The 13,327-nt window shown below is 38.4% G+C and overlaps 1 protein-coding gene across 1 annotated transcript; it reads right to left on the bottom strand.

The window, feature by feature from the left end:
• Positions 1-554: 554 nt before the first annotated feature.
• LOC129938835 (ATP-dependent DNA helicase DDX11) lies at positions 555-13,052 on the bottom strand. Its single transcript, XM_056046629.1, has 4 exons — positions 11,170-13,052; positions 1,554-1,751; positions 1,026-1,476; positions 555-957 (listed from the first exon to the last, which is right to left on the bottom strand). Exons 1-4 carry the CDS (start codon positions 12,919-12,921, stop codon positions 773-775), a joined length of 2,586 nt encoding a protein of 861 aa, XP_055902604.1. The 5' UTR covers positions 12,922-13,052; the 3' UTR covers positions 555-772.
• Between the last annotated feature and the right edge of the window lie 275 nt (positions 13,053-13,327).

Below are 13,327 nucleotides of genomic sequence, written 5' to 3'. Positions count from 1 at the left end.
AGAACACACTTAAAATTAAATTTGATTAAAAAAAAAATATAATAAAAATGTATCCCATCTACGGCACCCGAAATCGAACTTTGTCTAGATTTCCGGCTTCCTTGTTCCGAGATATTTGTTCTCCCTTTCTTTTCGATGTCGTTGTAATTTTCCTCCGAGGCACTCTGCTCACCCAAGAATTGAAGGCGACAGAGTGTGGCGTGTAACGGAAGAGGGAATATTTTAAATACTTTTCTAACTAAACATTTCGAGATTTGAACTCGAACATTTTATAACATAGGCCGTGGCTAGGCAATCAACGCCACTAAACCTCACAACAAACGTCTGACGAAAAGTGTACATACTGGTAGTATTTAAATCCCTACAAATGCGGCGCACTACAGGTAATCATGGGAAAACATATTTAATTCAATTTGTTCTCACTTTGTACATTAGTGATGACACAAACCATATCAGAGGTGAGAACAATAAAATGGTGAAAATTTCGTTTGAATCGAGTCTGGTGAATTTAAAAAAAAACTTCGTTGAAATAATTCAAATAAAAAGTTCAAGAGTTTAAGTAATTTGTTCTGTTCTTAAAGTTAAATGACGGACATAATATAAGTTTTTATTTTTCTTGCATTTTACTCGAAGGATTCGCCCAAGAAATAATTTCGTTTTTTTATTAACATTTTGATTCCTAATTCTAGGTTTATTCTTAACCAAACAAAAAAATATATATTTCGAAAATAATACACAAATAATACTGTTTCTAAATCACCATCAATTCCTCTTACGTAGTGTTTCGCTTTTGACGAAAAAACTTAGCAGTTGCTCCTTGCACCATTCCAAAAGATGTTGGAATGTTTAAATTCCTCGATATCCACTGTGGCAACTTTTTTCGGACCTTTTCGTTAGCATATCGTTCATCAATCAGCAAAACTGAAGCATAATCGTTGATGTGACGAACCGAACGACCTTAAAAAAAATAAAAGACAGTTAAAAAAATAAATCTTGTTTAAGAAGGTAACACTTTTTTATCATACCTATGCACTGATTGACACTTTTCATACAGAGATTCTCGTAATACTGAGCACCAGCTCCGTTTTTCAGCGTCACATCCAGATACTTTATTTTCTCTTGAAGTTCTGGTGAATTTTTATTCGGATATGGCATTCCAACCACAATTACACATCGCCCCAAATCATCAGCGAAATTTAATCCTTCACTCAGCTTTCCCCCAACGACACTAAACAGAAGAGCCCCATTGCGATCTGGATTTTTGATTGCCAAAGCATAGTCGGTTAAGAGCTTTTCAACCGAAGCTGCGCGAAGTTCGCGAAAAATGTATTTCTTTTGAGAGATTGCTTCTATGAAATGTTCCTTCTTCAAGTGATCATAGACCAAATCCATATAATCGTAGGAGGGAAAGAAACAAACTATACCCGCTGGAATTACATTGCAAACGTTTCTCAAAGTCATTCCCAACTCTGAAAGCTTTAAAATAAAACAAAAAAGAAAAGGAAAATGATTTTATGATGAGTTGATAAAGTTTATTGATGAAGCTTACTGACCAATTCAGGTTTTTTCCTTTCAGCAAAATTAAATAGAAATCTTTTTCCTGTTGGTCCCTTTTGTACAACAAAGGGAGCAACTGCTTCCTCGGATACTACATGGTCATAGAACTTGAGTTGAACCCGCTCGGGACAGGATTTGAAGAGCTGATCAGTTAATTCATCCGTTGGCCGCATTGTTCCACCAGCTATAATAATCTTTTTAGAAAAAAAAACAAGGAGACATAATTTTAAGTTTTTGGTATAATATTTCTGTGTATTCGTGTTTTAAGACCGTTAATATATTTCAGAATGTATGCAGCATTTGAACAAATACCGAATTTTCGGAATTTTGCCTTTTAAAGTTGTTTTTTGTTTAAGCTTTTTAGATTCTCTTCCAAACTCAAAAATCTATATTTAATTTTGAGAATTTATAAAATGAAAAGGATTCCAAAAACGAATATATGTATATAGATGTTATAAGTAAGGCTTATATCGATTGTGTAGCAATGGCTTAGACCCTAGCAATCAAGATACCCCAAAGAAGGATGTTAAATCAAAAGATCTGGGTGGCCAATTGAGATCGTCTTTTTAAGAAATAAGAAGGTTAGAAAACTTTTCTTGCAAAACTGCAACAACAGAAGTATCGTTAATGATCAAGCCACTGTGAGGAATTTATCCTTACCCCCAAAAGACACTGTACTAGATAATAACACCAACAAAAACTAAACTTTACATATGAGCACTAAGTGTTAGAACACTACCTTCTGAACGAAAATAGGAAAGACTAAAATTGGTGCGAAATAATAGGAAAATCTGAAATTAAAAATAAATGGAAAACAAATACCACATTCTTTGCATTATATGAGAAACGAAAGGCCTATGTTGAGTCGGTTTTCGAATAAAAAAAAAAATTAAATTACAAAAAGTGAGTGTCATTGATATTGGGTTTTTATTCTTAAGCATACTTTTGGTGTTTTTCTCGCAGTAAAAGTTGAATTTAGGTTTATTATTTGGTTATTTTTTTGAAGTAACCGAGGCATGATGGTTAGACCGATGGACTTCCGTGTCTTAAACTCCAAAGAGCTGAAGAGAACAGAGACGTACTTATGACAGCGCAAATAGATCCAGAAGAAGCCATCTTTAACGATGACTTTTATATAATTGAAGATCCAAAGAAAAAAGTGGAGTCGGTGGGACCTGCTTTCCATCAAGTGTACAAGGTGAGTGTTAGCATTCACCCCAACCACGATCTGGAAAACAGAGCCCTACTTAATCACTTTTACCTTCGAAATGATATGACACATTGGCGATCTGAGAACCGCGGTTTCATGCGGTTTCATGCGGTTCAATGACGATTCCTTGGCAAATACCATAATCGCCGACCAAACGGGACCAAGTCCCTTGTTAGTGACGAAGGTTGAGCTTCAGCTCATCCTCAATTCAATAAAAAACAAAAAGTCAGCAGTGTCGATTGTATATCCAACGTTGTACTTAGACATTTACCGATGGAGGCAATTGACATTTACACCACACTCTTCAATAATGCATATTATCCAGTGCATTGGAAGACCGCTGTGGTTAATCCTCTCCCGAAAAAGGGAAAGGACAACTCCAACCCGTCAAATCTTCGGTCGATAAGTCTTCTTACGAGCAGCAGCAAAGTTTTCGAAAAAATCATTAAAAGGGCTCTGACTAAGTGGGCTGCGGACAACAAAATAATTCCGGATAAATAGTTCGGGTTCAAGGCGGGTCATGACACAATTTATGATGCGTCTAAGCCCGTTTCTGATATCCAATGGAATAAATCAAAACAACAATGCACAGGTGCTGTTCTGGTTGATTTGGAAAAGGCCTTTGACACCGTATGGTTAGAGGGTCTTTACCTAAAACTGAGCAGGCTTGGCATTAGCAAGCCATTGTTGTATATACTTTATGATATGCTTAACGGTAGAAAGTTTGTTGTCAAAAGTGGCAATGTAACTTCTACCACAACATTCTCAATTAAAAATGGTCTTCAACAGGGAGCGGTGAATTCGCCGATTCTCTTCAGCATTTACACCAGCGATCTGATAGGTAGTCTTACAAAGGCAATTGCGTACGCCCACGATCTAATTGCGTACCGAACTTCAGGTTATTTGAATTCTCTTGCAGCGTGTTTTCCACAAGATTTAGCGATATTGCGACGACTGGAAAATAAATAAATAAATGTCCGGAAGTCGAAGACAATTCTTTTCCGGACTCTGTTGGCTAGGGCCACGAGGGATACGTGCAAGAATTGGCGCAAGATGGTCATCGTTGATCTTCACGGGCAGCCATTAGCGAGCAAAAGTGTTGTGGAGTACCTCGGTATCTGGTTAGATCAATATTTATATTTCGACAGATATATAAATGCTGCACTGACCAGGGCCAAAGGAGCCTTCGTTTTGACGAAACGGCTGTTTTTTAGCAGTCGGCTTGACCCCAGAGAGAAGGTAATTTGCTACATGGCCCTCATACTACCGATGATCGTTTATGGTTGTCCTGTGTGGTTCAACGTTGCCCCTTCCGAGATGGAAGGCAGCCGAACAGCCGAATCTTCTACGTGCATTCCAATACAACGGGGCTCGAATAAACAGAATTGTACAACAGAATTGACAATTTCGTGATGAAACTCGTTCGAGGTCATATTGCAAGAGCTATGTCTTCGACCAACAATTTAATTTTCGGGGTGTTCTATCCGAACGACGAGTATTTGTGCACGCTTGACCGGCTTCATTCCACCAGAGGCATTCCTCTTTTTGGATAGATGCGGTCTGATACAGGATAGATTGGCAGTTCCACTAATCTACCGCGTCAGACGACGAACCGTGGATAGGCGACTCCTGTACAATCGGAGCTCCTTGGGTTTAGTAGGGCTGTGTCCGAACGGGACCGAATAGGGTGAAGCAGGAGAACCAGTTTTGGTGGCTTCAATCGGCACTTGATAGTGGGTAGTAGGGATGGGGTTTTAAGCCGTGGCCGGCTTACATACTTGTTTTATAGTTTTAGGGTTCAGTTTTAAGTTGTTCTAGTTTTAAGAAGTTTATAGTTAGAATAGGTAGTTTAAGTTAGCTTTAAGTTTTATATCAAGGACCTCATTTTAAGTAGTTTTTAAGTAAAAATAAAAAAGGATATTGATATTTTTTTCAAATTTTCTACTAAATACAAAAATAAATAAAATATAAATTGAAGTAAAATAGATCTTAGGGCCGAAAGGCATTAGCATTAAGTGTTATAGTTTAACTTAAAGTGTCCTTATGGGACCATTAAGTTAGTTGTAAGTTATGGATAATTAGGTTAGTTTTATGAATTTTTGTCTAGCTTTAAGATTTGTTTAAGAATGAATTAATAAAAATGAATTTAAAAAAAAAAGTGCGATGGACTGCATTGCGAGAGGTCTTGGGTTCGATCCCTGCCTATGCCACCTAAAGTTTTTTTTCACGGGTACTGCCTCTTGCGAGGAATTGTCAAATTCTCCAAGAGTAATTCTTGTCATGAAAAGTGCTTTCTCAAATTTGCCGTTCGGACTCGGCTTAAAACTGTAGGTCTCTTCCATCCCTGACAACAGTACTCGCACACAGGAATGGTTGAGAGTTTTCAGTCACTAGGCCCTAGTTCTCAAACGGACTGTTGCTTAACCCAATTTATTTATTTGGTTATTTTATAAATTAGTATATTATTCCCTAAATATTTCATTAAAAAAAATGGTGCAATCACTTAACTGCATTAAGATATATGATTAATAACGCAAAAAGTACACATGTAAGCGCTTCATTAATAATCGTTTTTTTTTTTCTTTGCTGAGTTTGACAGTTGCCCCGATTAACAGTTTGTCTATTCAAGAGTACCGTTAAAATAAAGTTTTCACTAGACGTTTGCATATAGTAAGAAAAATTAAAGCATATCCTCGTTTAAGAGCACCAAATATTGTGCAAGAAGTGTTTATGGAATGCAAAAAGAAAATATCTGCATCAATTGTTCATCGAACCATAATGGTCGTGTTGCCAAAAAAAAAAAATATCAATGAAAAATTTAGTATTCATCGACGGTAAATTGAATAAAGAATACTATTTAAGGATCCTAAAAGAAAATTTAATTAATTTCAAATTTTACCAGGACAACGACCCGAAGCACAAGGCGCATGTTGCAATGGCTGTCCAAAAGTTATCCAAACACCTCCACAATCTCCAGGCCTTAACCCAATTGAGAACTTGTGGGATGAATTGGACCGTCGATTTCGCGAAAACTATAAATAGAAATTGAATACCTTCAAAAAATTATAAAAAATATGCCAAAGCGACTGGACGGAGTTTTATCCAATCAAGGGTATCCAACAAAATATTTAAAGCAATGGTAAGAAATCTTAATTAAAAAGTTAATATAAGTATGTAAAAAAACGAATATTAATGAAGTGTTATTTTGTTAATTTGCTATTTTAACAAAAGAATGTATATTTATTGAAATTATTAAATATAAAATATTTTAAAGAAAAATTGCTTTTTAACTTGTTTAAAGTTTAAAGTGAATAGTAAAGTGTTTTTATGGAAATAAATAAAAAAAACGAATATTAATGTCACTAACTGACGTATGTTTCTGTATGTTTCTTTAATGAAAGGATTTGTAATATTACTCTTCAACAAAACAGAAAACTGAACATCAAGTTTGTGCTCCGATAAATTAATCCACCGCTTATGATATTGACATATTCTATGACAATCTGGAAAAAATATACCAAACAACAAAAACGGAGGTGTATGTTATTGGTGATTCTAACGAAAGAATGGAAAAACAAAACGAAGGATAAGAACTTTTTATTGGACCATTCGCATGTGGGCAAAGAAACATAACAGGCCTAAAACTAAGCAAATGGATGCAAGAACTTAACTCAACATTTGCAAATTCATATTTTTTTTTGAAATAAGACAAATATAAGTAGAAACAGAATATGAATTAACAAAACAAACAACTTGACATAAAACAAGAGGAAGAAAAAAATTACAAAATCTCAAAGATTATAAAAATATTGATCCAGAAAAGGGAAGATCTGAGGGCTAAAAATCCTTACAGAACCTGAAAAGCAAAGACTAAAGGAATTGAGAAAGACTATATGAATAAATGCTAAAAATGACATAAATATATATGTATAGCCATGGCCTAAATAATACTTTTAGGTAATACTGTATCTTGCACTTTAGTTAGGTGAACATGTCAAAAAATAGCCGTGTTATTGTAACAGTTATTAAATTACTAAACTATTCAACGTTTGATCTTGTGTGTAAACACAATTTATTTGTAGTATTATGCATTTAGTAGATAGCAACTATAAAATTTTTTGACCATAAAAATAGCAACATTTGAACAAAAATAAAAAAAAATTGTTATTAGCTTGAAAAAGTCAAAATTTTGGTCAGATTTGTTAATCTGAGAATAATTTTGATATTTCAGTCTCATTTTTTTTTTAAATATAGCACATAGAAATGGGAAGAGCGACAAGCCATTTTAGTTTTGCATAACAGCGGTGAACCCTTGAGAGAGATAGCAAAAGTCATTTAGCGCTCTGACAGAATGGTGTGGAATGCTATAAACTCCAAAAATGTTGAAGAAACCAGAGGGCGTCCGTCTAAAATCACAGCAAGAGACAAAGCTACGTTGCATTGATGAGAAAAGCTGTCCTCAAAAGATCTGCAGCGAAAAATACGAACGTCACTTAGTTCTAAAACTATTCGTCGTATCTTGTAGGATGCTGGCCTTCATGCACGATCTCCAACGAAGGTGCCCTTACGAAGAAAAATACACACCCAGAAGCGGATCTGTTTTGGAAAAAGGCATCAGATGAAAGACGACCCACTTCAAGCCAAGCAGCAGTGGAAGAATGTGCTTTAGAGCGACGAAACGAAAAAAAATTTATTCGGAATGGATGGAAAACAGTTTATTCGTCGCCCAAAGTGCGAGGCCTACAATCCGCGGTACACAAAACCAACCGTGAAACATTGAGGTGACAGCACAATGCTATGGGGTTGTATTTCTTACTGGGGCGTAGGTCCAATATTCGTTATAGATGGAATAATGACAAAGGAGTCGTATATGGATATACTGCAAAATGTTATGCTTCCGTGGGCTGACAAAAATATGCCACTTAAATGGCGTTTCCAGCAAGACAACGACCCTAAGTATACGGCAAAACCAACAACGCTCTGTTGTCAGCGAAACAAATTGGACGTAATGGAGTGGCCTTCTCAATCACGGGATCTACATCCTATTGAGAACCTCTGGAATGAACTGAAGATTGAGGTTAGTAAACATAAACCTACCAACAAAGCAAATCTATGGAGAACTGTCCAAGAAGTGTGGTATTCGATTCCACAAGAAAAGTGGAAGAAGTTGGTAGACTCTATGCTAAATCGAACGGATGCATTTAAATATTCATTGCTAATAAATAAAGTGTGTTGTTTTTTGTTAAATTAATCAAGTGTTGCTATTATTATGACTAACTTGTGGGGAAGCCTAAAGTAAATGGACTACGAAATTTTGCCCACCTCTTTTAGTTTTTTTAAATTTTGTATATTAAATTGATAAAGAACATTCTTACCACTAATGTATACCACTAATATTTTTTAATATTTGCCTACTGTAAGTACTACACACAATATTACAAAAATTAGAGTGTTGCTATTATTTTGGCCATATCTGTACATATCATGAGACGAGAATAAAAGAAACTTAATCCAATAAGAAGACTAAACTATTTTTATGTGACGAAAAAGATTTTATCATGTCATTGAAAAACACAAGCGTCCACAAATTGTTGGGGACAGCAAACGAGAGAGGGAGGGAGAGGTGTTTCCACTAAGGCACCTCTCCAAATGGCAGCGGACGAGTTCTCGAGATGGACTTAACGGTGGCGTCTACAGTTCCAGTAAGGTTGAACTACTTAGTGAACACCTTATAGGGCTTCTACGACTTATTCGGATCCCAGGCCTATAAGGAGCGGTTTTATCCGGCTCATCATCCTTGGAGTTATACTAAGGGTCTGGCCCTCCAGGTTGGGGGTTGTGCCGTCGGGATGACTTCCTGGCCACGTAAAAGCCTCATAGTTGCGAAGCACCAACAAGCCTCGGATACGGACGGATTTACCGTTGACAACCTAAGCAAACGAATTAAGGACAACGAACTTCGGATATGCACGTGGAATGTTAGGTCCCTTAATAGACCACGTGCAACCGAAGAATTAGCAGAGGCCCTAGACTGCTATAAAGTAGACAATACCGCCATTCAGGAAATACGATGGGATGGGCCGGGCAAAAAGAGGATGAAAAACTGCGACATTTACTATGGTGACTGCTACCGCGAAAACCAACAGCGCTTATTTGGATGCGGGTTTGTCATTGGAGCCAGACTTAGGCAACAAGTCTTGAGCTATAGGTGCATAAACGAGCGCCTCATGACCATCAGCATCAATGCTTAATTCGGCAATATTAGCCTGATATGCGTACATGCCCCCACAAAAGAGATGGATGACAACACCAAAGATGTTTTTCGAGCTTTTACACAAAACATATGAACAGTGTCCTAGCTACAATATCCCGGGCGATTTTAATGCCAAGCTAGGAAGGGAAGACATCTTTGGTGGAATAATCGGGAAAAACAGCCTGCACGACAAAACGTCATGGTAGCCAGTATGCTACGAAACGTCATGGTAGCCAGTATGCGTTTTCCTCACTTCAACATCCACAAAGGAACTCCAGATCAATCTACCGTCAACCAGATTGACCATATTACGACCGACGCCAGACACGCTTCCAGCATCATGGATGTCCGAACTGTCCGAGGAGCTAACATAGACTCGGACCACTACCTCGTTGTAGCCAAGGTAGTACTTCGGATTTCCAGACCCAAGGCAAAACAGGGAGATCCTGGGAGAAGGTACAACGTCGAACGGCTACAATCGCAAGAGATCGCCAAATCCTTTTCCGACCGAGTTACAAGTAACCACTCTCGAAGTTCTCTGCCGCCAACACAATGTATCGAAAACCAGTGGCAACATTGCCAAGATACAATTAGAGAAGCCGCCTCTGATGTGCTGGGTTTCAAGCAGACACCAAGAATGAAGAATGTCTGCAGGCAAATGCAGCCAACATCAGGCACGCAAAGCGGCCTTGCATAAAAGGAGTTGCTCATGCTCTGCTCTATGAGCAGAAGAGGCGAGAGGAACGCCGACTTCTCAGAAGGAAAAAGAGAGAGTATGAGAAGCGTGCGGTCAAAGATATTGAGAGGTTTAAAGGCAGGAATGAAGTTCGAAAGTTTTATGAACAGGTGAAACGAAATGTACAGGTACATGTACCTAGAACCGAAGGCTGCAAAGACGAAAGTGGAAACATCATCGAGGAAACGCTGTCAATGCTGAGGATATGGAAGGACCACTTCTGCCGACTGTAAAACGGCGGCGACGAACCGAATTCCACTGTCAGGCAGGATGATCCACATAGACGGAGAAAACCAACAATCTCGTCCTCCCGTTTTAGACGAAGCAAAGATTGTCCTATCTAAGCAGAAGTCTAACAAAGCCGCGGCCTGGAGCGGAGGGTATGAATGCCGAGCTCTTTAAAGCAGCTGGAGATAAGTTGGTAAGGAGTAAGATATGGTCGAAAGAAAGCATGCCAGATGAATGGAACCTCAGTATTGTTTGCCCGATCCTGAAAAACGGAGACCCTCTAAACTACACCAACTATAGAGAAATCAGTCTACTTATATCGGTTACAAAATCTTCTCTGCCGTAATATGTGACCTTCTAAAGCCCGTCGTCAACAACCTGATAGGTCCTTATCAGTGTGGTTTTAAACCAGGAAAGTACATAGTCGATCAAATATTCACATTACGGCAAATCCTGGGAAAAACCCCAGAACACCAAATCGACACCCACCATCTTTTCATCGATTTCAAGGCCAGATATGACAGAATCTACAGGGACGAGCTGTATAGAGCCATGTCTAGTTTTGGCATCCCTTACAAACTCGTCCGTTTGTGCCGGATGACTATGGAGAATTCATGCTGCTCCATAAAGGTTGGAAACAACTTAACAGATCCTTTTGATGTCAAAAAAGACCTTAGGTAAGATGATGTGCTGTCATGTGATTTTATAAACACCTTCCTTGAAAGAGACCAAGGTAAAAAGGTAAAGGGAGAATATTAAGTAAAAACCTGGATCACACTGGATGTTTTAGTGGTATATTAAGTAAGATGGTTTCCAAGTTCTTAAACAATTCAGTGAATATTTACTAATCACTACTTGTCTTAATCTTAAATATGTAAAGAGTAAGAACTTACGCATGAAACACAACTCTTACAACAGCCTTTGAAACATTCCTTTAACCAACTTAACTCGATCTCTTCAAAAAATGACTCGCCATAAAAGTTTCTTACAGCTAACCCAGTCCAATAACTGACAACTGGCCTCCTTCGATCAAAAAACTATTATAAATTTTAATGACATAAACGAATAGGCATTCAACTGGACTATTTAAAAATCCATGCATACATATTTTAAATCTTTCAGCTGCCCTTACGGACATAGTGAAGCCACAAGTCATAAAAATATCTTTCTAGCTTCAAATCTTACCGATCTTGCTTCTCTTATGATCTCCTCGAAGTGTCCACCAGGATTAAGGAGAATAAATTTCATAGTTGCTTGTTTTGGATCCGAAAGCTGTGTAATGAGAACCCCGCCATCGTCCGAGCACTCAGTCAGCGATTCCCAGAAAGCCAACAAGGGACGTATCACTAACGGTGGCGCAGTCGCAGATTCATTCTTAACTTCGACCTTAACCTCCTCAACCACAACAGATTCTTTCTTGGTCGTTTTCGTTTTCGATTTTGATAGTTTTTCCTCTTTAAGCTTCTTCAAAAGTTCAACAGTTGCAGTTCGTGGTGGCTCTTGATTTTCACTAGGCGCTGGTTCGGAGTTCATTCGTTTGGCAAATCCCTGCAACTTTTGGGCGAATCGTGTTTGTTCGCAAAAGTCCAAAATATGGAACAGATTGATGTTGAAGAATTCGCCTTCGGCCATGAGTTGGTGTGTCCTGAGCATTCTGGAAGCGGGCGCACTTTCAGAGAACATTTTAGTCAGGCGTTTGGTGATGAATATCATTTGATTGATTTTGAGAAGATTCTGGGTGCTGAATCGGGAACAATACTTCATTTTGTATGCGGTCATCTGTGCCAGAGCCGCGGAGAGCTGGAACAAACTCACCTCGGAACTGTAGATGCTCGAGATTGTGTCCAACAAATTGTGGGCTTCATCGATGATGATGATGCTGTTTTTGAGTGAGATTCCAGTTTGAAGACGCGTGCGTTTGTGCAGCAGCAGCTGATAAGGGAGCATTATAATCTGGGCGTCTCTAGCTGATGACCTAGAGGCGTAGTAGGGACACGATTTGAGTGATTTTCCTGCCTCGACGAGGTCTTCGATGTCCAATATGTCTACCAGAGAGGAATCTCTGAGCTGTTCGATGTTGGTTTGGGACTTGAAAGGACACTTAGAGTGAGACGAAAGCTTAAGACGGGATTTCTTGGTGCAGTGGCCATCAGCATCGGCCGATGTTTTCTTCGACTGGGACTTTTGCATGTCCAGACAACGTTCATTGATCAAAGCGCCAGAGGCGAGTTTTTTTACCTCCGGATTAATGCAGAGGTTTTGCCGAGAGGCCAGCGAAACGCAACGAACTTGTTTTCCATAATCAGTTTTTCTAATCTCGGACACAACCTGAGACAATTGCGAGTGAGTTCGACTACAGAAGAAGATCTTAGTGTCACGATGAAGGCTTTCGGTGTCTTCCTCGTCGTCTTTCTGCTCCTTAGCATCGAATTCGTCGAGTTCTAGGTCATCGTCTGGAGGCTTTTCAACTTCAAACATGACATCCTCAAATGGACTTGGATGCTTAACACTTTTCTTCTTCTCTTCTAGTTTCTTCGCTTTTAAGTCTTCTATTTTCTTTTCGAAGTCTCGAATGGTGTCGAACATTTTTCGCATATTTAACATTTGTTCTTTCTTTTTCCCGGTTGCGAACTGAGATTCTATCCAATCTGTTGCTTTGCTGCCGTCCAGTTCGAGTTTCTTGATCTCGCAGGACAATTCATCAATACGCTGCTGCAATTCGTCCTTGATCAGGGCCTCATGATCCAACAACCAACGAAGAGCTCCACAAGTCAGGGTTAGTGACTTGCCAGTGCCGGTGGGGCTCTCGAATATGCCAATTTGTTTATTCTCCAGAATCTCGTACAGGGATTCCATGAGGTCCTGTTGGATTGGATAAGGTTCATAGGGGAATGCATAGTTTTGAGGAGTTTTGAGATTCTTTTCGGGGGAGTACATTCAAATTGTGTGAATTAAACTACTCTTTTAATGTGAACACAATTAAATAACATAAAAACTAAGTTAAAATAAAATAATACATTTAAAAACAAACAAAAATTAAACAAAAACAATAAGCAGGGGAAATTCGGATGTCGACTGACAGTTGACAATTTGAAAACGTTACAATCGAGAACGAGACTCGATACTCGATTGAGGTAAAAAAAAGATATGTTCGTTTTCTTTAAATGAATTGAGTTCGTGATACTGTTCGCAATTAAAGAACATACATAGGTTCGTGGAATATGTAATTAAAGAAACTATAAAAAAATATTTGCGAATTTAATTGTTTTATTTGCCGAGTGCATGAATGTTAGTTTTCCGAATCTTTATCTATGGGTTTATATTGGATTTCATATAATTCTCA

Source organism: Eupeodes corollae, chromosome 1 (genome assembly GCF_945859685.1).
Source record: "Eupeodes corollae chromosome 1, idEupCoro1.1, whole genome shotgun sequence".
NCBI classification, from domain to species: Eukaryota; Metazoa; Arthropoda; class Insecta; order Diptera; family Syrphidae; genus Eupeodes; species Eupeodes corollae.
The sequence above is the reverse complement of the archived record's forward strand: the minus strand, read 5'-3'. Positions and strand labels throughout refer to the sequence as shown.

Bases quoted from the DNA above. Each gene is read 5' to 3' on its own strand.
- LOC129938835 (XM_056046629.1), bottom strand. From the start codon at position 12,921: ATGTACTCCCCCGAAAAGAATCTCAAAACTCCTCAAAACTATGCATTC. The intron at 1,477-1,553 runs GTCAGTAAGCTT...TTTATTTTAAAG, and splicing joins AAAGGAAAAAACCTGAATTG to CTTTCAGAGTTGGGAATGAC. The intron at 958-1,025 runs GTATGATAAAAA...ATTTTTTTTAAG, and splicing joins AAGTGTCAATCAGTGCATAG to GTCGTTCGGTTCGTCACATC.